Here is a 26,537-nt window from a genome sequence, read left to right on the forward strand (position 1 = left end):
AGCATAGCCAGATAAAGGTAACAGACCACCTGTTAAAAGGCTTGAGAATATAGGAAATGACATCTATTCTGTTAAAGTTTTTCCCAGATACTCATTAGGTTGTCCCACCCAGATTTTCAATTCTTCCTACGCCCAGCTCTGTGTGATTTATTATTGATGAATGTTGGGGATCAGCTGATATGGTCTGATCGAGGAGACTGACAACTGATAGTTGGAAGTGAAATACATCTACAGTCAAAATTTAGAATAGGCAGTAATGAAATTTAAGTAAATACTGTTTATTCATGTACTGTACTTAGGTACAATTGTGAAGTTCCTTACTTGAGTATTTCATTTTTCTCCTACATTATACTTCCACTTTGATACATTTCAAAGGTTAATACTTCACTTTTTGCTCCACTGCATGCATTTGTTAGTATTTAGTTACTAGTTATTCTGCAGATTTATATTACGCTGTATTGTGATTTTACTGTGACGTGTCACCACTCAGATAGTATTGTGGACAGCATACTGAGTGTATTGGTGTATTGGTGACGCGGCAACAGAGACAAAGTAGTGCATTTAAAAATCAGACAAAAAAACAAAAGCAAAAAACACTGATAAGAATAAGCTAAAAAATGCTCAATATCAAACCAGTAATTAGTCTATCCTTATTATGTATTGTAAGTTTGTGTTTACCTGAACTATTGTAACTTAACATCCGTTGTCATCAGTTTTAAGGACTGGCTTGGTGCAGTAGTTTTCTCCAAAGATGTGTGTGTGTTGTACAGTATTGTTTAGATATAGCTGATAGTTTTACAAAATGACTTAACCTTCTCTGTGCTAGCTGATCCTTTCTATAGACTACTGACCTTACATTTGTTTACTATTGTGGTATCCGGAGATTAGTGTGAGTGATGTTTCCTAGGGCCCCCTGGTATGTATGACCTCAGCTCTAGAGGCATATGGTACATATGAAGATTGAATTACTCCCCCCTTTCTTGGTGTCTTGGAAAGGTCATTGGTCAATTTCCAGATATTATCCTCCTCTTTTCATGTAAACCTATATAAGCAGGTGGTTAGAGATGTTTCAGTAGAGTGATCCATATTGGCCGGGATCCTCTCACATGCACGTGCTTAATTTGATGCTGAGCTTTTTTGTAATAAACTTCTTTACAAGCAAGACAGTGACAGTGTCATTGACACAAAACTTAAATAGGAGAAAGCTTGAGTTTATGGCCTTTCTTTCATTTCTTGTGGAATTCTGTAGTTCACTTGCTTAACAAGTTTGTCTGACCACACGGTGTTGTATGGATTAAGTTTCCTAATGTGGCGAGATTGCTCCCCCTCCCTGTTGTATTAACAGAAAACTTTACCTTTGCGCCAGTTTTTGTTAATTTCAAACTGCAGTAGATTTAAGTCATTAAACCTAACTCGTATTGTTCCACTAGCATGCTGACCTCTGGACCATAGGTGCTCATACCGAAAGTGTGTATAGGGAGCTCGACTCTGTTTTTCGGTGTGTCAGCATTACACTTTTAGATGGGTCATATGTCAAATGAGCTGATGGGACATACAGAATCTGTATTTAAAACCCCACAGCTTGCCTATAAATACACTAAAAAAGTACTATCATCCATTAGTCTCAAAATAAACACAAAATATTTTTATAAAAGTCATCTGGATTTTATATCTTATTCACATAATGAGCAAAACCTGTAGCTGAAGACGCAGAATGTTGAAGATATTGTTAGTCCACATGAATAATGACTCAGTTTTATCTCAGCCCGATGGCTTGTGTATTGATGTTGCCGTAGTTACAGGCTGAAGAAATATGTTATATCATAAAACCTTTTTGCAAAGTTCATTTTCACCGTTTCCTTTGTGTCCATGTTGTTAACATGCAGCATGTTCACAGTTTTTGCAGCGCGTCATTTCTGTAGACCAGTGAACCCTTTTAAAAGGCGAATGTTAAGCTTGCCAGATTCTGGGAGCTTGCTGACCCTTGAAGCACAGACCAGCTCACAAAAAGTGCAGGGTTGTGCTGTGGTGCTTAATGCACCCTCGTTCATTTGTGAAAGTTCAGCTCTGTGCCGGACCACTTCGGCACTGTGCTCGTGCACCCTCGTGCAGCTGCTGCTCAACCACATGGTACAGAAGTTCTGAGGCTGCTCACAGCCGCTTTCACAAATGGTGAAATAATTAAGTAAATGTGCTGTTAGTAGTTGGATCAGAATTCCCCTCATAGACAAAGTCATGCTGTAAAATGTATAGATACATAGTGAGAGATAGAAGCCTTTAAGTGTGAATGAAAAGCAGCCTGTTGTAAGACCTGTGAACATTTTTTTTTCAGTTTCCTGAATAACTGTACATGCCAGCGTGTTTTCATTGTGTTTAGTTTCGCTGGTGACAAACATAGTATACATTAACATTAAACATATACAGAGGCTGTGCTGTTCTCCACAGTGTAAGAAGTGCATATCCATTCATATCTTGGCACAAAGAATATTTGTTCTGGTTTATCTCCCAAGGACATAAAATCAGGAGATACTGTTTTCTTTCAGCGATACAAAGACGTTATAGCCTCTCAGTAATACACAGTTCACATGTTGAGATCTTGCTTGCCTGTGCACTGTCCAGGCATTTTATATTTCCTGCTCACCAGAATTAATTAACCGCCTTTTATCATGATACACCAGTAATAGACAGAGAAGCCCTGTATGAGCATCTTTGCAGGTTCATGAAGATCTCTTAATGGCCCATGAGGTCCTGTTTTCTGAAGAGGCAAAATGTCCTCGACGTGTGTAGTAGCTGTAGAGAGGCAGTTGCTGTGGACACTTGTGCCTAAATGATAACTCTTGAATTTAGCATTATCTGCTTCGGGGGTTAGAGGTGTTTTGGAGACTGTCATATGAGTAGTCAGATGGTTCTTTTTGGTCAAATACTCATTAACAAAAGCACAGCCATTTACCAACTCTGAGAATGTCTTTAAAGTGTGTTTTCCACCACCAAAGTGAGATACTGTGGCTGTTTTTTGTCTTTTTAGGAAATGTTGTAAAATACAGCATGGGATGTTTACTGATAGCCCTAATTCATGAATGTCTGTGAGGACTTTGTCTGAAAAAGTATGCTGGAAGTAGATTATCTTCGCATCTGTAAAGGCACAATAGGACTGCTATGGATAACGGGTGGTGGTGGGAGTGTTTTTGACAGAAAATGACGAAGTTGAACAAGCTGTCCTGTCAAAAAATACTTTAACTGTCCTGTACTTGTGCGATGGTATTGTAGTGTGTTTTGTTATTTGTTTGCTTGAGGAATTTATTCGAAAGCCACACATCCTGTCACACTTTCTGTTGGACTGAATGTCTCATCGCACTGACTGCTGTGCTGTTTGAGACATTTTTATGGCAGTGGAACTAAACATGACAAGTGAGATTAAATTTAGGCGACCATAAAGAGTTAATAACAGTTTCAGCTAGTGTGTGATACACACAAATGCATGTGGCACTGTACAGTTACTCAAGCAATTTCAGTCGAGCAGTGGCCATAACATCACACTGGTATGCTGTAATTACTTCATGATGCTTTGACCAAGCAATTCACAACAAGGATAAATGAGTGTTGTTGTGAATTAACCAAATGCTTTTTTACATTGTTTGCACGTTTTTAAATTGCCCCTGGTAGTGAGCTTGAAATGGAAACAGCGGTGTGAAGGAACAATGACTGTTGTGAGGTGAGGAGCCAGTTCAAAGTTCAGGAATGCCTTTTATATCTTAATTGTTAGGATAATACTTGTTCCAAATAACATGTTATAATTATCCTCAGACACTCAGAACACAGAACTATTTCATGGGTGACGCTTTGTTACACCATGCAGTTTCAGAGAAAGGGAGAAAGGAAAAGGAGAAAAAAAAATGTTGGCTTCACTTGTCAACAGCCTATGTGTGCCTGTTGACGGTTTTCCGTTGCTGCCGTAAAGCCAAATCAATTAAATTGTGAGACTGTGAGGTGTTTTCTGCTTCCTCGCCTGAAGTGTGTGTGATTTCGGTGCATTAGTTACCCTACCTGTTAATTGCTTCACAACTTCATAGACAACACTCAAAGCGTAATAAGAGACATGGCGCTCTGAATTACTCCAATTCAGTCAGCCAGCACAACGTTGCTGGGCGGAGCTGAATATTCATTTACCTAAAAAGAATAATTTTTAATTGCTCATCAAAGGGAGCCACGACACAGCAGCATTATGTGTGGCTTAATTTAATTTTCTTCTTCTTTTGCAGGAAAGTTTGAGATGTTGACCGATTACAGTGAGATGCAGCTGTGCATTGTTTTTTCAGAGGAATGAAACGCGCTGTGTCTTTATCAAACACACCCTCAGTTATCGTTTGTCAGATCAGCATTTCTTCATTTTGACTGTTGCTTTCAAATTGCCCAGCGTGTACGCTGCACACATTTATACTGTGTGATAAATTACATTAGATCACGTATCCAAACCATACTATTAAAGCATGATTTCTGGTAGTTTATATGCTAATGCGCTTGGGCTGAAAGGATGATTGAAATTAATAATTACAATGTTGGACAGTGATCGTTAAGCACTTTCAAACAAACTCATAAATTACTATTAATTAGGTGCAACACAAAACACTCTTGATAAGTGCAAATCTGCATCAGATTCATGGAGATGCTGTATGCACATGCATGGACACGAGCTTTTCACAATGGCCCGTGGCCCTTTTGTCTCCTGATTTAAACGTACCAAGGGCCTTCAATATAGGGCCTTGTATTGTGTGTTGTAAGAATAATTTGCATATTCAAGATGTATATTATTCACATGGCTGATGCTGCTCCTTTTATAAGCACGCCTCTTATGTCTGTTCTCAACCCCATCCCCCATACTCACCATTTTACCCCCCCCCCCCTTCTTGATTAACTAATGTCCAATTCGATACAGCCTATTTCATCAGCTTGTCACCTAATACAGGCAGCTGATTAACCTGGAGTCTGGCTGGTGAAGTTGCAACCCTCGCCTCTCTGTCTTAATTTTTTTTTTTTTTTTTTTTTTGCCCCCCCTCTTCCCCTCCACACTCCTCCCTCCCCTCCCCAGTCTTTGTTGTGGCGGCGGCAGCAGAGCATGCATTGCATTGGCAATCTGAAGCATTGTGTCTGATTTCCAGCAGACAAACTGACCTCTGGGGATTTATTGACAGCAAACTCCACAGAGGCAGACACAGAGCTGGGAGCATGGAGGCAGCCAGAGAGGGGCGGAGGGTGTTGGGGAAGCTTTCGTAGGGAGGGAGGAACAGGAGGGGAGTACAGACAGACAGAGAGACACACAGATATGAAAGAAAAGACGGTAGGAGAGTTTCGACGTGATGAAACAGGAAACAGGTAGAGACACGGAGAGAAAGAGATCAATTCGAGGAGGGTAAATACACACCCCGAATTTAGTTTAATTCTAAAATTTGTTTTTTGGTGGAGCGTTAGGAAGTGAAAGAAAATGGCCGCCTCCTACAAGGATCTAATTAATTTTGAAGGATCATCAGCCCCTTTAGTCCAAGGCAGGGTACAGGAGGGAGGGAGGGAGGGAGACAGACCCCTGGGCTGATTAGAATTCACTGCAGGTAGGCACTGGCTGCTGCTCACCCACTGTGTCACGGCTAAAATGGAATCACTGTTGTGAGTGGCAGTCTGGGCAGCTGAAGCCTGCTTCCTTTGGCCTGCTCCTTTGTTGCCAGCATTCACCTCACTTTACCCCCTTAGGCAGGTGGATTTACATGTCTGGATAGGCAAGGGAAGCCAGAGAGGAAACATATATGTGTTTGCATTATCCAACTGTAACCACGAAGAAAGGGCCAGTGGCCTCAAAATAGAGTTTGATCTCAGCCTAACCCCTACTGGAAAAGGAAAAAAAAAAGTCAAATATTTGTCACTCTAATGGATTCAAGCATTTTGGCAGCACATTACAAAAAGACGCCAATAGAAATTGTGGGACTTTTGTTGGTTTTCGGTTGACTAAGTCAATTCTGATATATTTCAGTTCCAGCAGTTGGGTTACTGCAAGGGTTACACCTACACTGGGGTTAATGGTTTGGGTTATATCTAGGTTTTAGAACAGGGTTTATTTTGAGGCACTGTAGGTTACTGTTTCAGTTGGATTTACAGCTAAGTTTTGAGGAAAGGAAGAGGAAAAAAAAGTTTAATTTTAGATTTAGAGGTTTACGATTTCAATGTAAAATGTGTTTTTTGTCCTGACAAAGACAGAAGAACAAATCAGGGTGTGTGTGTGTGTGTGTGTGTGTGTGTGTGTGTGTGTGTGTGTATCGTAGTGGCAGAGAAGGACCCATTTCAGTTTCGACCGATCACCCTCTGCTACATAACACTCTGCTTCTTGTCTATACCTAATCATCAAATTTCAAAGTTGACAGGGACATTTCAAGAAAACAAGTGCCCGTCTTGCTGTACCGTCTGGGGCCTTTGGAAGCAAAGCTATTTCAGCTCTCCCACTTTAACCCCTCAGATCTGGTGTTTTCCAAGATCTCTTGTTTCTGCGCTCTGAACTATAGATAAAATACTGTTTTACTGTTCCGGAGGCATATTAGGTGTAACATGTTCCTGTTACCTTGGCACAGCTTCTTCAGAGTCCGTGGAAAAAATACAGGGTCACTTGATTAAAATCACGTAGGTTTTTCATGTGTAGATTTCACCTCTGTGTCTCAAAGCGAGAGGCGTGTACTTTGAATGTGCTTGACATTTTCAAGAGAAGAATATGTGTCAACATTAACGTGCAGGTCTGGTCAAATCCTAGCCCCGTTCCCATTCAGCAACACACTGTATTTACTGGCATTTTACAGAGAGCACTTGATGTTTGTGTTTTAACCAGTGTGACAGCCACTGAATAAAACTCTATTTCTGAAAAGTAGTGTCAAGACACTCGTAAAACAATTAATGATAAATATTTACATCCCAACACACAGAGTCATCTCCAGATACTTTTAAAGCTTTATTGGTTGAAATGTGTGAAAGCACTTTGACTAATGCTGGACTAGTAAGAGAGAAATTTGTGCATGTTTTCAAGTCTGCTCGATCTTTAATGATATGTATGTATGTATGTGAGTTCAGTGTGGTCAGTTTTACATCACTTTCCTTCTAATTTCATAGTAAAACTTGTGTATACTACATACTGATGTGTACAGTATGGGAGCCATTGTGTAAGGCTTTCTTCACGTCACCAAACCAGCTCATCACATGCTTAATGTTGTTGAATGCCTTTCTTGTGTTTTCAATGAAAGCCTTGTGTGTCTAATGTTTGACTCTTTTTCTATTATAACATCTTCTGCAGTATTGGATACTGTCTTGTTTAATTTGTGGATTTGAAAATAAAAAATAACATGCACATGTCCACACACACACACACACACACACACACACACACACATATGTTGTAATGAGTATGACTGAGACCTTTTCTAATATTTAATCTGTGTAAATTTATGAGGAATTTAAGTCATCTTTGAAAGGGTGTGGTTTGGTCGCTCATCAGTTCAGATAACTGCTGAGGAAAGAATTGGCTCTAATGCCAATATTATTTTCAACCTTGATTTCTAATTGGATGTCATGTGCACGCAGGACCCTCCTTTCGTCTTGCTTTGAAAACTCTCCACACATCTGTTGCAGCGTGTCGGTGGTGATATTCGTGTTAGTGTGGCTTCGGGTTCATTAAGGGAGTGGCAATATCGACGAGGCAGTATGTGGCATTAAGATTTGTCTTTGTCTCTTCTTCTCCCCCTCTAAACACTGTGCCAGAGCAACACATGATTTGGACAGAGAGGACTGACAGCCTTGCCTAGCACCCGGCCTCTGATCAGCCATCTCCACCAGCAAACTGAAGCTTGACCCCTTTATCACCAGCCACACAATCATCTTTGGAACAAAACGTCATCTAACTGTGAGTACGGGACTGCTTCGTGTTTTATTTATTTATTTATTTAGTTTACTCTTACGGTTAAGTTAGAAATAACTTAGCTGCAAATAAGCATTCATACTTTGTGCTAACAGTATTGCACTGATTCTATAGTACGTTTTAGCTCAATTCTACCTCGTTTGGATAAACAAAGTTGTTACTGTCAGATATGGTTTTATTGTTAGTGCCAGTGTTCAGTTTATTTCTGTTGAGTGTTCATTCCAAATTATGGAGCATTTCTCCACATGTTCAGGTTTTTTCTTATATATCGTTGTTGTGTGTTGATTCTGTAATTTTATCATTTGTATGTTTTTATACATTTATTTGTTATTCAGTGACAGGTATAGTGTAAAGGAATTAAATATAAATTTTTTTGACAAGGATTTGTACACTTTCCAAGACCAAAATGAGGACAGTTTTACTGGGAAGTTTTGTGTTTAATAATCACTCAAATAAGGTCGAATGGCTTTCTGAAATTATACTCAAGAGTGTTTATATGCAAGAGAAATTAATTTTTCAGCAATAATCAAATCCCACAATTTGCATAATTCTTACACTTACTGTTTGTCTAATTTAGATGTAGATTTTCATATCTTTAACTGAGAAGAAAAGCCTCTGAAGTTATCTTACACACTGATCAGCCGGGTCACATCTAGTGTATTCCAAGGATAGTTAGGAAGCGCCATCAAAGTGAACACATGGCTAACAAAAGAGGCCTGTTGTCCTCTGTGCCCAGTGCACCACCCAATGGTGGTTGGAGGAATTTCAGCAATACACAACATAAGAGGAGAAACTTGGAGTAATTAGATGGGAACCATCTTAATTGCATTTCACAATGACAATGAGGAATTTTTACACCATGATTCAAGACACAGATTTAGCCCCGATATTGAAGTTATTTGGTTATTATTCTCACATACTGGACTGAGGAAAAAAAAATAGAACTGCCATGTGTATGCATGTATTATCACTTTAGGATTGGAATCCTCCAATCTACAGTTCAACTGTTTAAAATAATCCTCGATTTCACTTATATATTTAAGTTCATTGTAGTACCTGGAGATAAGACAAAATGGAATTTCCTTGCTTGCAGGAGAGTTTTTTATTCAGTACTCTGTTTTACTACTTCTTTTATATCTATAATATAGATATATATATAATGCAAGTGTAATTTGTCATATGTGAAAGGAAACCATAAAAACATGCCGTTTTCTTGAAATTCTTCACCCTCTACTCGTGTTTAATCCAGCTGAATAATGTGGTGACTGCCTGTCAAAGTTACCAAATCACATGTGTTGCTTCCTGTTTTCAGGTGACATCAGTTGCAAGGGGATGACCGAGCGCATTCATAACATCAATCTCCACAACTTCAGCAATTCTGTACTTGAGACCCTCAATGAGCAGCGCAACCGTGGGCACTTCTGTGACGTGACTGTTCGGATCCATGGAAGTATGCTGCGAGCTCACCGGTGTGTCCTGGCTGCTGGAAGCCCCTTCTTTCAGGACAAGCTGCTGTTGGGCTACAGCGACATTGAGATCCCTTCTGTGGTCTCAGTGCAATCCATCCAAAAGCTGATTGACTTTATGTACAGTGGGATTCTGCGGGTTTCTCAGTCAGAGGCCCTGCAGATCCTTACTGCTGCCAGCATCCTACAGATCAAGACCGTCATTGATGAGTGTACCCGCATTGTGTCCCAGAATGTGGGCCTGGCTGGGCCGGGGGGGTTCCCTGTCATACCAGGAGACTCTGGTCAGGAAACACCCCGTGGCACGCCAGAGTCTGGCACTTCTGGGCCCAGCAGCGATGCAGAGTCAGGTTATATGCAAGCAACATCACAGCAAAGCATGGATCGTGCTTATACATCACTCTACTCCTACCCTGGCCTCTCTCTGCAGAATGGCACCCGTGAGCGCTCCTTGTTCATTAACCCTCTGACGTCAAATTACGATCCGAATCTCAGCACTCAGAAGGACCACCAGTCCCAAGATCCGCCCTGGATGAACCGCATCCAGGAGAGATCGCAGCAGGTCGATCGCTTCATCTCCACAGCAGAGTCCACCCACTGCCGCAAGCAGCCCCGACCGGTACGCATACAAACAGCAGGGATGCACATAAAGCAGGAGGTTGAAGATGAGTTCAGCTGCTACGATAATTTGGGGGACTGCCCAGACGACACCGACCATGCTGAAGGTGTAGAAAGTGAATCCAAGGTTGAGAGTTTTGACTCAGGGGTGAGCTCCTCCATCAGCACCGAGCCAGATGCTGTGGAGCAGCAGCCGTACCTGGGCTTTGGACGAGACGTGAGCGGGGAGGGGCAGCAAGGTGAAGGAGGTCCAGTGCATATAGAGGTCAATGACTCGTCACCAGAGCAAGTGCAAGAGGCAGAGGACGGGGACACGTCCCACAGCACTAGTGACAGTAGCATGATGCAACCCCTGCCAAACTCAGTCATGTCCCAGTCCCTGCCAAGTGCCCCGCACTTCATGCGCCCGACAGAATCACACACCAGCAATCTGAGGATGCCGCTCACCGTGACCAGCAATTCCCAAGTGATGGGCACTGCTGGAAGCACCTTCCTGCCCACACTCTTTCCTACACAGCCGCCTAGAGACAACAAGTCTTACCTTTACCTTACTGGCCAGCAGCAACCCCAGTTTGTGGCAGTGCCGCCCCCTGCAATGCCATCATTCCCGAACCCCATGTCGGTACAGCAAGCGCCAGCTCAGCAGCAACAGGCTGCAGGAGGAGTTGGTTCAGGGGAAAAGAAGCCCTATGAATGCACTCTCTGCAGTAAAACCTTTACTGCTAAACAGAACTACGTCAAACACATGTTTGTCCACACTGGTAAGTCAAAAAGTCAAAATGTCTTATTTGTAGTGAAGATTTTTTCAAGCCAGCAAGCTCAGTAAAGTGGTGATATTAGGCACAGTTAATGTAGGCAGTAGCTGTACTTGTGTACCCCAGAAATACTATAAAAATGTTTCTGGTTGGTAGGCATCAAAGGTGTTCCTCTAATTATGATATGAACACTTTAAGAAGATGTGATGTTAATAATATATATGTATGTGTGTGATATATATATATATACATTTTTTTTACTTTGTTAAATTGGATCAATGCCCATCTTTATCTTTTCCTCCTCATCCAAATTAGCATATTATTATTTCACAAATACTATCAGTAAAACATTACACTATGAAGATAAAACATACACTGCATTGTATGGTGTTAGCATGTTATTTGTGTTTTTATACTGGAAGCCTCAAAATGACATTCATGAGGTCACAGTTGCCTCATGTTATTTGTATCTGATTGACTGATTGTTCATGTAGCACAGCATTACACTGTGCACCGCTTTCTTCCAGCATTGACAGCCTTATCAATCAGAAACTGCAGAAATCATCATTACAGAAAGAAAGAATTAGATATCTTATAATTAGATGACCTCACTGCCTACTCATATATCCATTATTATTCATTAGAGTCCAGTGCTCGACCAGAACCACCTGCGGATGCTATTTCAAACCAAATTTTACTCAAACAATTGTGTGGAGCAGAGCGACGACATATTGAGAGGGAGCGTCACTGCTCGCTCACACACACAGAGGGGATCTGAGCATCCTATGGCTGCTAATGACGGATTACACTTACTCAGCCTTGTAAAAAATATTATTCAAAACTAACAGGGTGTCAGTATGATTTAGCATAATATTGTTTTGCTGTCCCTATGAGATTAACACACATCTAATACATGTACAACATAAATTGTTTTTATTCTAGTAAAGAATAAAAAGATAATCAAGAGGTATTTTGGCAGATATTGCTGCTCAAAGCAAAACTGGCTGAGGCTGAAATAAACCTCCATACAGTGATTACAGAAGAGTTCATAAAAATATGAATTTGTGCAATACACACAAACCAGCAAAAACAGAGTACACACTGGTACTCTTGCATGATACACACGTGCAGTAGAGGTAAAATGTCACTGACTGCTATGAAAAATCAGAGACAAAAGCTTTTTAGTTATATGAGTCTGTACTGCAAATGTGCTGACCCCATAGAGGAGCAAGACCTCTTGTGAGCCACCTGTGAAGCAGGTCAAATAAAAAAAAGTGATAAAATCTAAATTAGTGGCTCCAGTAAATAAACAGCAGATAGCTGCACATTATTTCGCTCAGTGCAGCACTAACAGTCGATACACAGGACTTCATTAACTTGTATGATATGAGTTGCCCATTCGCAGTGTTGTCGCTCCACTGGTTAGTTTCACGTAATTATTAATATGTAAATATTTTACAGCCCGTAATGTCAGCTGAGAAACTTAAGTAAAATGAGCTTATATCTCAAACTGGAAAAAATAGGAAAATATGTTGATAATTTATTTGTTTGGTCTTTGTACGGGAAGTAACATAAGAGTATGTTTTTCACATTTTCCCTCATACCTCCACCTGTCTATGTCTGTAAAGTCTGTCAAATTGTAATAACTGATGCACGATAAGAACCCTTTTCACACAAAGCTGTAGTACAAAACACATAGTGAAATCAGCACCACAACAAAAGCTAATACATGTTTGAATAATTACAGCCTGAGGTGTGTTGCTGTTCTGGAAAAGTAACACTGCTGGCTTCAGGCGTGCAGTGTTGCTGCATAAGTTCTTGTACATTTGTAAATCTAATAATCCTCATAATGTATCTCTTCTTTTTGTTTCCTTAATGCTTTTGTCTTGCATGCACATCCAGGTGAGAAGCCTCATCAGTGCAGCATCTGCTGGCGCTCGTTCTCCCTGAAGGATTACTTAATCAAACACATGGTGACACACACAGGGGTGCGGGCTTACCAGTGCAGCATCTGCAACAAGCGTTTCACCCAGAAGAGCTCTCTCAATGTCCACATGCGGCTGCACCGTGGAGAGAAGTCCTATGAGTGCTACATCTGCAAGAAGAAGTTCTCACACAAGACCCTGCTGGAGAGGCACATGGCCCTGCACAGCACAGGCAGTGGCATCACAGGCCTGTCGGGGAGCGCAGGTACCCCGGGCCCAGTCTCCATCCCCATCCCTATGGCTGTCCCTGAGCCTGGAGCTGGAGTGGTGGCCCTCGCCATGCCAGTGAGCGGAGGTGCTGGAGTAGGGGCTGGGGTTGGAACAGGAGTGGGTGTAGCCGCAGAAGCGAGCTGCCAAGAAGGGACCACCTACGTGTGCTCCGTCTGCCCTGCCAAGTTCGACCAAATGGAGCACTTCAATGACCACATGCGAATGCATGTCTCCGATGGATAAGTACTAATAGATAAACTTCTTTCAAAAAGAATGACAAATAAAATGGCACTAGATTTCCTTTTCTTGTTTTGAGGTATGAAGAGTAATGAGTATAGACACTGGCACATTAAGTTTCCCAAAAAAAAAAAGATTTTTTTTTTTCTGTTATTCTAAAAGAAAAAAAAGATGGTGGCCTTAAGGCTTAGTAGTTTGATATTGATCTACTGGATGGATCCTAACTACAGGCCTCTAAATGTATGCTTTCCTAAAATACTGATTTATGTGTTGAACACTACCGAAAGGCCTACGAAAGAAACACATACACACAAACACACCTTTAGCGTAGATATGTCTGAATGATTATACATGTGCATATATGTTTTGAGCGTTTGTGTATTTGCATGTGTCCCTGTTTGTCCCTTGTGTGTGTGTGTGTGTGTGTGTGTGTGTGTGTGTGTGTGTGTACATTGCCATGAAACATAAAACATGGCAGTTGTGAACCCATACTGACCAGTTTGGAAACTATAGATGTCCAAGCTTACTGTGGTATAATTTACAACAACAATAACAAAAAAATCATCTGGGGTTGGGCTACATACTCCCTCTAAAAATACTGATGGTCACAAGATTGCCTTCTTATGTAAAATAAAAAAAAGGAGAGTAGTTAATTTGACACTTGGTTTTATTTATTCCTAATGGTATTAAGGGATTATAATACAGCTGTTGTCAAGGTACCAATTTCAATCACTTTTCTGAAATGTAACTTGCTGTCGGTGGTGACAGGGACAAATATTTCTCATATGTTTTGTAATTGTTGTCCATGCATTTTTGATGGTTAACATTACGTTTACTAAATTAGGGTGTGTTGACGAGACAGTATTTGAGCAAAAATATGTTTCTTTTTTTCTGAAGTTTGGAGTTTAACTCATTTGCATACACTGCCACTAATATCTTAAAAGACTGTTAAGGCTAGTAAACCTCTTCCATTTCAAAACATAAGAAAAAAAGAAAGATTCTTTTGCTGATGAATTTCTTTTTTCTTTTTTCTTTTCTTTTAGCCTTTCACATTCACAGTTATGGCAGACTGGCATATGCGACTAAACTCTCTCCTTCATAATTGCTGCTCCTCAACTTGCACCTGACTGTTATGGGTCTTAGATTAAAAAAGGATCTGTCACTTTAACCATTGTTGTTATTGAGAAGCCTACATGGTTTTAATTTGATGACGACGTATTATAATATTGGGGTTGGAGGACAGGGTGGGTGGGGGGGTTAGGCTCTGGTTGTTGATTGGAACAGTGTTAAAGAGGGAGTAATTTGATTTGTAACAAATTTGAATTGGAAATAAATGGCATCCTTATCCTAGAACCCCCGTATAACCACTTCAGTACATTGCAAAGCTACTTCAGCGAGTGGGAGCTAAATGCATTACTCTTTATGTATTGGCTCTCCCTGAAGGCTCAAATTGCATGCAACGTTCTGAAAGGAAATAAAGTTTCAAAGCAAAACAAGTAGCTCCATCGAAATCACACTGTTTCGTGATATACCACAAGTTGCAGATGGACTTTCTAGACAATAGTAAACATTCCTGATTTATCTGAAAAACCTAAACACAGCATGTACAGAATAGATTAGGAAGCTAGTGTGCGCAAGTTGTCATCCATGCATCACATCACTTAAGGCTCATTTCTGATATTTGAATTGTTTTGTAATTGCTTTCTACTCAAAATAGGACACACACACACACATGCAATTGCCTGCAACTGCAATCTGAAGGATTTGTTCATTTATGTGAGCAAACACTTTCGTAGTTGTGTTGTTGAAAGAATAACTGCGTACAGCAGGTCTTAAAAAGACTTGCTGTAGATTCAAGAAAACAAAGTGCTACTTTGCACATTTTCTTAAAATGCCTGTGCTTAATATTTAATCATTTTTCCTTAAATGAACTTCTATGATTTTCTTTTATTCAATTTCAAAGGAAAAAAAAACATTTTTTAAATCTTGATAAGTGGACTGCATTATTTTCTTGCATATATGTTGCACTGCTTAAACCAATAAGTGCACTACTGTTAACAGAGATATTATAGTTTTAGAAAAGAGGATTTTTTTTAAAAAAAAATCTAACATTTGGTTGTAGAGTTCACATGTTATAGAATAGCTTTGTTTCAATTTCTTCATTAAGTAATTCAGCAGTTCTTGGCTTTTGTTATTGCTTGCACTTACCTACAGTATATACTCGTGCCGCATCGATGCAAGCATTTATTTTGATTTAAATTTGTATCATTACATGTGCTCATCTATGTTTTAACATTTTAATTCATTTTTTTATGGAGTCAGCTCCCTTAAACAGTTATTCAATTGCATTTCTTTTCAAACAGAATTTTCCTACGAGAACATTCAAGCCAAACAAGGTTAACACTGAAACAACAGTAATAATAAACACAGCTCCCACCCAACTCCGTTGGCGGAGGTAATAATAATAACTATTATAATATTATTAATAATAATAACAATACATTTATAATGTATGTGTGTGTGTGTAACATAAATGATATGTGTGTCCTAGAACAATATTCTGTGGGTTTAAAGGTGTTGGGAGGTGATGGAGTGCAGCTTCTTTGATATCTGTCTGTCAGTTGTACACAGTCGTGTCCCTTCCTTAGTGTTTGTATGTCTGTGGGTGTCTGTGTGTGGTATATAGCCTAATCAAACTGTTGATAAGTGGAATATCTGAACTGTAGGGCTTCCTTAGCAATATGCAAACTGGTACTATGAGAAGCAGCTCTCTAAGCGTTTTGGGCAAACGTGGCACCTGTGAGATTTGTTGTGAGATTCGATTGAAGCTGAGGTGAAGTCCTGTTCACTTCATCGTACTGTTTGGAGAAAACATTTCCAGCATTTTGATGCTACACTTCATAGGACTGCTAATAGATTTCCTGTGGAGTCGGTTGAAGTCAAGTCAAGTCACGAACATGTGAGACCTAGAGAGATTCTGTATCCTGGTTTTTCCTCAGCTGAAAGAAAAAGGAAAATATTGATCCCCACATTAGAAATACACTGAAAAAAGCGCAAGGCTAGTCCACAGTAAAAGTAGCACATTATTTAACATTTGATTGGGCCTGTTTCCTATTGTGTGCATATAAGCCTAAATTGTACTGTTCCTGTTTGTAGCTGTTGTTGCCAGGATGGCAATATTGCTGCATGCTAGTGCTATATTTGTCTCTACACAGCACGTGGAGGGTAATCTCATGCCTTAACAGACAATGCACTAAATAGAATATGTAAGCAACTGCCGAGATCTCTTTCCAACAGTACTGCCACATATATGGCACACAGCTCATGATGTTGGTGTTTGTCGTCCGTTCAGTACCGAGTTAAACACTGCCAAACGAACATCATCACTTCTTTCAAAGGCAGAGACATTAATTGAATTGTTTCAGTGTAATGTATGTATTCAGTAATCTAGCATTCCTTCATGGCACCTAAATTTTACATATTTTGTGTAAACACATACAGTATATCAAATGCACTATTGACTGTAGCTAGATGAGTACAACCAGCTTTGTGGTATCATTGGTCTAAATAGTAGGTTAAGTAGCTCGATGTTGGTTTTTTGAAATATTTGATTTCAGAATTACACTATCAATTGTTTCTCTTATCTTTTTTTGGAATAACAAAAGTAGCCAGTCACAACGTTATCTGGATGAGGGCTAATAACTCATCCCATTTGTCAGTTGACTTCTTGTATCATAAGGTGTTTGATAGCAGACCAGGCTTGGAAGGGGAGGAACTTTTTCTCCAGGGTGTCATAACGTGCTACAGCCCCCACCCTCCCCCCTCCGCCTCCCCCCCTCCCCCTCCCCCGGCCCTTTGCCCTTCTTGCATAAGCATCACATGCTCTTCACTGTCCATAGTTATATATTCCTTAAACTGCTTCAGCTACTCGTGGTGGTGCTTAATTCTCTTTTCTCTGTGTTGCAAAAAGTTGGTTGAGAAATTGTTGAAAAGTTGCAACATTATCCAGAAAATAAGTCCTTATCTCAATCGTGCTTCTTCTAGATGTTAGTTTGAAAAAAAAAAGAGTATAGGCTTTATGTTTGCAAAGTGTTCGCATATTTTCCAGAACAAAACATATTGAAAAGTAGATAATAGCATTGAGCCTGCAGCTGTTTGTATTGTGTTTCAGATATATTACTGTTCATGTTTTGTTTATCTTAGTGTAGAGACACAGGGTCTACAGTACATTGTTGTCCTTCTTGCAGTATGTTTAATTCATCGTTATACTTCTTTATTTCAGGCTTCCTCCTACTTTTTTTATGGTGATCATAGTGGTGTTGATTATTCATACATAGCTTCACACAACTGGATTAAGGGTAGTCAGTTATTGAGTCATATGTCACAGTGTAATATATTATATGCTTATATGCTTTGCATCGAGATGAAAACAAGGAAATGGAAGAGAGTAATCGTGAGGGTCGTGTTCAGTCAGGAGCAGGTTTCATTTTATTCTGGTAAGCATGTGTCTGTCTTCCTGTTTGTCTTTCAGTCTGTCTCCACACATTTTAAGTCAGATTTTTTTTTTTATTATTATTTAAGCTTGAATAAAGTCACAAAGAGTAGAATACAGAAAACACATGAAACCACTCAGATAATACATAACTGCATTTTCTCTGGCCTTCTACAGTACACATAAGAGTGAAATAGATGACTTCTTACAAATATACTATATATATTTAAGTATCACCATCTCCACACAGATGAAGATAGTTTGATAAAGACATAATTGCAGCTAGAGTATACAGTACCTTGTGGGATATAGGGAATATGCCTATCAAGTGCCTATCAGTACATACAGCAACTATACAGAATATTCATAGTTTTTCTCTCCTACATTGCACAGATACAGTATATACACAATGGTCTATAAAAATATACTATTTATGCTATTACTGCTAAGACCTGGTGGTTGTGAGTGCATCCTAAGAGAACCCTTTAAAATACCTGAAATGTTCTATACATATACAGTAAAGGTTACATCTGCAAGTTTTATTTTTTATCTTACATTTATACAGTTTGGAGGATTCAAAGATATAAAATGCAATCACGTTTTGATGTTTTATCATCTAAGTAAAGTATAGTTTGTTCAAATGTAGTTTGAGTAGGTTCAGATGGTACTTGAAAAAAAAAAAACGAAAGAAATCATAAAATTTAATGACTTTTCTCTTCTTTCAGGTTGCTCTCTCTCTTGCTCTCTCATTGCTGTTTGGCATTTTACACATGCCAGTTTTTTGCTTTTTGTTTTTTTGTTTTCCCAGTTTTTGCCAGTTACAAACAAGCCATATACCGTACTGTATGTTTGGAGGGGGGAAAAGGACAGTGGCACTTTGAGAACAGCAGAGGGAGCCACACGTCAACTGGAAGGAGTCAAGGTTAACTCGTTGCCTGCCATAATGAATGAAAAATTGGATTTAATCTTGTTGGTAAATATTTACATTCTTCAGATTATAACAGTGTCTATAAGCATGGCAATGGTTACCTCCACTGGCACCTGCTGCAAATGAATCAGAAATAGTTTGCAGGTTGTAGAAACTGGCAGCTGCCCTCATAGTTTACTTTTCAAAGTACACCCACTTGTCCTTTGACCTTGATAGCAGGCCTTTCCATATGCCAGCCAATGGCCAATTTCCCCACAACAATTATTAAAGTTTTATCTTATCTAACAGCTTTGTTGTTTACGTACAGCTTGAAATTGTAAAGGGCAAGCAGCGAGCAACGTGAAAAAAGAAGCTGGTCATTAAACGTTAGACTCAAAGTAGATATTTATAACCGCTACTTGGAGGCAAAATGAAATTACAGATTGAAAGTTTTGGCAACAGAGAGAAGACACACACACACACACACACACACACACATTCAAAAGTCTTTAGGTAGTTGGTTTAACAACATGAAAATGAAACCAAAATGAAAATATAGTAGAATAAAAACCATAAATCAAGTTTCAGGACTGAGCGGCTGTGAGATAAAAGGTTTTGGGATGGCGTATTATTCAGTCCCCTGTGGACTAATTACCACAGTTTTCTCTCTAACCTTCTCCAGCCTAGTTACTGTGCCAGATTTAGGAGAGTGAAAAAGGACACTTTTTTAATTATGCCACTGTTGTTAAGTTAGATGTGAGAACCAAGCAGCAAAACGGAAAATAAAAGTAATTTAAAGAAATTTCTATAAAACCATACCAAAAGGAAGTGATTGTCTGTATTTTGAATCTTTAAATCCTCCATTATACATAGTTTTCAATAAAATAGGAGAAAACAGCTATGATGAACAAATGCACATGTGCAAGGCTTAGTTTCATATACATTTAATGTTAAAATGAAGCATTAATAATATAGGCAATGTGATATAGCTAGTCCCTGTCATCCAACCGTCGCACTATGACACACACAGACAGCATCTGTTCAGATTTTTACAGTCAAATATTCAGATTCTGTTTTGATTTCGAGCTTCACACACACACACAGAGACACACACACAGCACAGTGAAGCAGCTGTTCAGATTTAAAGTACAACACAGCTAAACTAAGCTACAGTAACATCTAGATTATATTATTACTTTCTCCGAACATGCAGTTAGTACACTACCCTGATGAGGTTTTTAATAAAACGTCATCATCAGGTAACTACCATCAGTCCAAATGAAGCATGCAGTCCTGTCTACACAGCTTTTTCCTGCAGGGGGGTACTTTGTTTTTGATGGAACACATATAACAACTATATTTTGAGTGTCCCTCGATAAAAGGCTTCTTTTTTTTTCACAGTGGTGAGGAGACTTGGGCGTGATTTTGCCTCTGAAGACTACTGAGCCTCTTTGTGTTCTTATTCGCCATAGTCTTTTTTGGCTTAGTCCAGCTCGATTAGTTTAAAAAGTTTGCAGCAGCTTGACTAAAAACATGCATTCCTGTTCAAGACCAGAACATTCCAACTCCTAGTCTGGCATTCAGTTTCCACACTTAACTAACCTAACATTAAGGAGGATTTCCAGTACTTAAGTGTTTTACAGACCTGTTGGATATTTGATTATGTAGTAGCAAACACTGCCCATGACATCAAAGTTTAGTTTAAAAAAAAAAGGGTTTCCTCAAATAAGTGTTTTTTTAAAAAAAATCTCATCTAGATGTTTATTCAAATTTTGCCACGAGATCACAAACCTCATAAGCTTTGAGCTCAGCTTACGCTTGTGTGGACTGGTTCTATAGACAACATGCACTATGCTGTCACTCTGTTTCTCTACGTAGGTCTCTCTTTTTATAGTGCAGAGGTGTAAAATTAAAAAAAAAAAAAAAAAAGGAAAGAAAAGAAAGAGAAGCTCTTCCTCACCATGATCTTGGTCACTGTCTCAGCCAGCACGTAGTCTGCCACAAGGGCACACACAGGCTTAGATTAAACATCTTTTTTAGCAACGTAATGTTCCACGAGGGACTGGTGGTGGTAATTTGTAAAACAATAGGGGAAAAAACTGTACTAGACAATGTTTGTTTTCACAAACCAAAGAAGGGTTAAGATAATTTAAGTTTAATGGAGAAAATAAAATTTCTTTTCTATGTGTGTGGGGTTCCTACGATTGGGCTCGAGTGCTACAGTTGTTTTAATTTTTTTTTTCTTTGTTTTTCTTCTCATTGCAGGGTGCTTGTGAAAATGCATCCATGTTTTGTCTCTTGATCAGTTGTTAATAGTTTTGTGGTTGTGTTAATTTGCCTATTGTAGACCAAAATAGATTTTTTTTATAAGAAATGCAACAAAACGTAAAAATGAATCTGACACAGTAGCTGTGATGTAAACTATCGCATGTTAATTCATGTATAAGATTGTGTAAACATTGCATTGTTCCTCTGACAAAACATGATACTCAACAATCATTGGTTATGTCTTTTATACACACATTTAGCCAATCAGTGTAGACCTGTTCACCTTCACATTGGATTACATCTAAATAGTTTTTTTAATCAGTTTTCTTCAAATATCGGCATGTCTAATATTTTAAGACTGTCCCTGAAATACTAATCTGACATTGTGGTTTTAAGTACATTCAGCCATTTATACTTGAGATGGACCAAGATGTTAAGTTTGCACATATTTGTAGGTTGTTTATTAAGCCAAAAAAAAGGGGGGAAAGAGAATAACAGTACACAACTTTCAGTCTCGGCAAGTCAAATCCAGCCGAGCCGCTCATGATCTCCAAGCAAATATTACACTCGTTCATGTTCACTGACAGAAAAGGAGCCAGCCATCACTACACGATGAAAATTAATCCAAACCAAACTGTAACATGAATTTAAATATCACAATGTGGAGCAAATATTTATGAAAGTGATTACGAAATGATATATTTTTGTAAGAACAATACATGTCATCTGCAAGAGGAATGTAAACCATTTGGCAAAATTTTATTACTGTAAGGTCTAAGTTTAGCTGAATCTGCTGTACATTTTTCATCCTGTGTGTTCAAAATAGGAAATTTAATTACTGTAATTCGGGCAATGTTTTGTACCTGGGCTGAAGACAGAATTTCTCGAATATTGACATGACAAATCAGAAATTACATGTGTCCTAATCAAAGCAGCTTAGGTCATATTTTTTTTCATCTGGCTTTCAGGCTTTTTGCTGCCATATCTTGTATGTAGATGCTTTTGTAAACGTGCACTTGAGTTGAACTATAAGATGTGCTTATAATTATGTGTATATTTTGTTAGGCTCTTTTTGGCCTACATTAGCTTGCTATTTTATTATTTCTCTAAAAATACTCCTTTATAGTTATGAACATGGCAGAAGTGGAGCTGTTGTAGTAAAGGTAGTTAACATCACAACTAAGCAACCCTGAAATATATGCTGCAGTAATGTGTTTTCAGTTTGTTTTTGATAATTTATGCTCCAAGTTGGTTTGTATTTTATTATTATTATTATTATTGTTATGAAACAAGCTTGTTTGAAATGTTTTGACTGCTGTTTTGAAATAGGGGATAAAGTTTTTTTTTTTTTTTAATGTATGTGCAAGGACGTTTTTATAATATGATTTGTCAAACACTGGACTGGAGTGAGTTTTCCAACATTTCCAAGTTGAGAGATGTATTTGACAGACCTAACTGCACAGACGACACCCGTTAGCACAGATGTGAGCTGACAGACAAAGCACATCCTCCCAGCTGTACAGGGGAGGGTGACAACAGAGCCGCCATCCTCCCGCTCAGAATAGGACTCATTTAGATGTAAGAAGTTAAGACATTAACTTTGTGCTGGTTAATTGCCCTCGTTGGGTGATGGGTTATATATAACAGAAAATATTTATCCGAGTTTTCCTTCCAAATTCTTGCATGGAATCGACTGGTGACATATAGAGAGGGTTTTTTTTTCTTAGCTGAAAAAGAAAGAGTGCTCTCATAAATATTCAGAAAAATGATGAAGGGATACCACTTGACAGCTATCCAGTTATCAAAAATCACCTGGTGTGTTCTTGCAATGGTAGAGCAGACATGACATTTGAGTCTCATTACACCCACCACCACTTCTCAAACCAGAAAAGAGATTTGCACTAGACTTGTTTTGGTCTTCTTCTATCAAAAGCAATATAATTCACAACACATTTTCGAACCATAGTATGTGACGGTTGTCGTCCACAGTGGCAATGCTGAGTAAATGGTGATATTTGACATGTTTTGATTTGTTTTTTTTGTATTAAAAGGTACACAATCGGTCACCTTATTAAATGCACATGACATCTACACGTTCGTAGCAGTTTTATTTTTTTAACCCAGCAGTACCCTGAGTATTAGTGTCCAGATTTGAGGGGCATTAAAACTGTTGTTTCCTCCTGTGATTGTTTTGGACAAATCAAGCAGCTCTTACAGATCTGACGTGAGAGACGGGATATATGAGGGATGGAACCATTTCCCACAAGCCAAAATGTCAGTTGTCTTCATCACACAGCCGAGACCATTTTGAAAGATTAACACAAATACCAAAAGATAACCCCAGCTGTCCACTGTCGTGCACACTTCTCCTTTTGAAAACACTCGTTTTCTCTGCATATTTGGTCACTTTGAGTGCTTTTGGCTGGGATGTTACAAAAGGAAAAAAAATGCTTTAATGTGAGATAATAACGAAATACTTCTTAGAGGAAGAAAAAAAATTCCAAATGCACCTTTTTGTCATAGAAATACAGCATCATTGGCCACGTATGTAGAGAATCTGTGTCCACCAAAATGCATCATACGTCATCCCTCTTCAGTGAGGCCATTCACAAAAGCGTAATTACTGATCTTAACGTCGTTATTATGTTGATGGATAAGTGTAAATTTTTCAATAATTCACAAACAGCAACATGTCACCATTTTATCTGGATGTAGTAGCTTTCCTGTTTTCACCGCTTTGTGGTGTTGTTGAAAGATGTTGCGGTTTGTCTAAATATGTTGCGTGTTAGAGGAAGCATAAGTATGTGCCTTCTTGTAATCTCCTTGGTGAGCTTGTTATTATTGAGAAGCTGAAGCCAGCCAATTGTGTTTGCACTAAAACCAAATTGCTTTTGTGATGTAGACTATTTAAGCAAGCTTGTTGCGTCACTTTAACCGTACAGTATGCATGAGGGTGAAATTGGTAAGTCTAGGGCTAGAGCTCTCATCTGTTGACCTGTAAACCAGTGCAGCTTAGAGGATCTTGTGAATATATCTTGGCTTAGTTTCACATTCAGTTTTCAATTCCATCTCCTTACTCATCAAGTTTGTCACAATTTCAACAGTTAAAAATAAAAAATTAAAAAAAAAAAACTATTTTAAAAATAGGAAAAAAAAAAAAACACATACCATCAATACAATACAGCTTTTACTTTCACATGCCACAGTTAGAGTTACACATCTGCAGTAGAGATATTCATTTCTCTGAATCCATGGGAATGCATGAGTATACGAGGTCGCCTCAAGACTATTGGTCAAATTAATTTAGGTTGTTTTTGAAAACTTATATTTATTATACATTTTGTTGACATCTAAGAAAGACCTACATGCTTTGAGTCTTACAAATGCACCTTATTCATGTCAGTCCAAGTTGGGGAAAAAAAAAAAGGCTGGCAATGTAATATCTCTGATTTAGCACCTTACTACACAGCATGTTTTCACTTTATGCCAGTTTAGCTCTTCTTCCATATGTATGATTTCAACAATAAATCTCATATTTTGTGAAATTGTTTCATGGGATGTGCCAAAGTTTGGAGGCGATCTCCCAAGTGTTTATGCTTATCATTTTCTTTTCCTCCTCCTTCAGTTATAGCAATGGTATGTCAAAACTTTCCTATAACAGTGTGTGGAATCAATTTATCTCAGCAAACAGTATCATTACTTGCCATTTTACAATAAGCCCTGTATTTCACATATATTTACCAGTGATGTGTATTTGTTATTATAAAGAAAATAGCCGTAAAAGCTTCATTATGTTACATAATATTGTGACTTTTTTCGAAAAACTGTGAAGACTTATCTTGCATATACTTTATACAGAAGTATTAAGCCTTAATACAAAAGACTAAAAAAAGTGTGGAAGAATAAACTGATTGTTGCTAAGTAAGGATGATTTTTGTAAATGTTACCAGCACTTTTTTTGTAATTTTCACTCTCTGAGGTATTGTACAAGTTCAAGCTGTTTGTGAAGTTTGATTATGAAGGAATAAAAACTAGTACTTTCCTGTACTTCACAGAAAGTCTTGTTGCTGCGTTATTTTTCTGTGCATCCTCTTGGTGTTTTTTTTTTTTCCTGGGTCTTTTCATGAATATGTTGCCCAGAAATATATAGAAGGGCTTAAAAGGGTAAAGTTTGTGCAATAAAACTTCCACACGACTCTTCAGATGAATGCCCCGTCAAAAATGACAAATTAACTTCCAATGAACACGTAAAACCAGATAGATAGATAGACACACAGACAAACAGAAAGCTGGGCAGACAGACAGATGGGCAGGCGGACAGATAGCGTTCTTGGAGTAAATATAATCAAATAAATGAGCTATATTAGCGGAAACGAAGCCCATAAATAATATTAGCCTGCTGCTGCGTTGATTCCAAATACAGTTGGACGTGACGAGATCCTGAACAACAGACTGGATTGTTTCCCAGAATGCACTGGGCAGAAGGCAGGAAACACCCTGGACAAGCTGCCAGTCCATTAGAAATCTAACAGTGATTAATAAACAATCACAGTCACACCTCACTTCACACCTACTGTACAGGCAATTCAAGAGTGCAGTCCACTTCACTCACAAGTGTTTGGGCTGTGGGAGGGAGACGATACAGCCAACATGTAAACTCCGCACAGAAAAGATTTTCCAGGAACCAAAGCCGGGGTTAGTCCTGCTGCGAGGTGCTGTGCACAACTACTCACAGCTATAAGAGGCCACACATGATTTATTTTCACACTCTGATCAGCCTGCTGCATGCGTACTGTGTCAGAGCTACCAGGACACCGTCAGTATTAGCTTTCATTGACGCTCATGTTCAGACTGTGTGCTGCAAGATTAACCAACCACAGAGAGCTGAACTGTTAACTCCTACAAATGCATTCAGTCAAATTCATTATGCATATAGCGATTCAAAGGGAAGTGATTTCAGATAATAACCACCTCGAACAGTGTTGTGTGACTGGGCACAAAAATTAAATTAATATCCCTCAATGTCAGCGAGGCTAAGAACTTGTCAATGTTTAATTTAATTTTTAATATCAAATACTTATCCAGTCTATGGTTCCTTAAAATTAGGGTGTAAAATGAAAATGGAGGTGGAAGAGGTAAAAGAGGCTGCCCTGCATTGTATTCATATTCTGGAGTCAGCTTGTGTTGAACTATCAATTTAAAAGATTTATTTGATAACATAAATTGTAAGTATTTATGAATTCAGAATGAGCTTGTCTGAGTAGAAAAGATGGTTGTTTCACACAAACCTGGTTACATTTTTCTTAGCTTTCAAGATAATATATTGGCGAGAACCAAACTGTTGACATAAGTGAAAAATAAGTGTGGTGGGGGGGGCTAATTAACACATTTTTCATTGTATGCAAAGTTAATCACATTGTTTTTACCTGATCATACATTGAGGCCATTCTGTATGCTCTTTGAGGAAAGTCTGCTAGACACAAATCAATAAAACTGAGTTAAATTTATTTAGGACACACAGCAAAATTATATAAATGATTCTTTAATAACCTGTCTTTAATATCCAGACAAACTATGTGCTTATTTATTCAAGCTACACAACTACTCTTTGTTTGTGACAGTGATATACTGCATTATAATGTGCTGTAACTTACAAT

At 38.7% G+C, this 26,537-nt stretch overlaps 1 protein-coding gene across 1 annotated transcript in view; it reads left to right on the top strand.

The window, feature by feature from the left end:
• zbtb20 (zinc finger and BTB domain containing 20) overlaps window positions 1-24,938 on the top strand; it is a 34,088-nt gene extending 9,150 nt beyond the window's left edge. The window contains exons 2-4 of the mRNA XM_046410765.1: window positions 7,786-7,927; window positions 9,255-10,787; window positions 12,684-24,938. Coding sequence (XP_046266721.1) covers window positions 9,275-10,787; window positions 12,684-13,219 — 2,049 coding nt within the window. The 5' untranslated portion in view covers window positions 7,786-7,927; window positions 9,255-9,274 and the 3' untranslated portion in view covers window positions 13,220-24,938. The remainder of the gene's footprint in view (window positions 1-7,785; window positions 7,928-9,254; window positions 10,788-12,683) is intronic.
• The last annotated feature ends 1,599 nt before the right edge of the window (window positions 24,939-26,537 follow it).

The sequence above is a fragment of the Scatophagus argus genome, chromosome 14 (assembly GCF_020382885.2).
Source record: "Scatophagus argus isolate fScaArg1 chromosome 14, fScaArg1.pri, whole genome shotgun sequence".
Classification (NCBI taxonomy): Eukaryota; Metazoa; Chordata; class Actinopteri; family Scatophagidae; genus Scatophagus; species Scatophagus argus.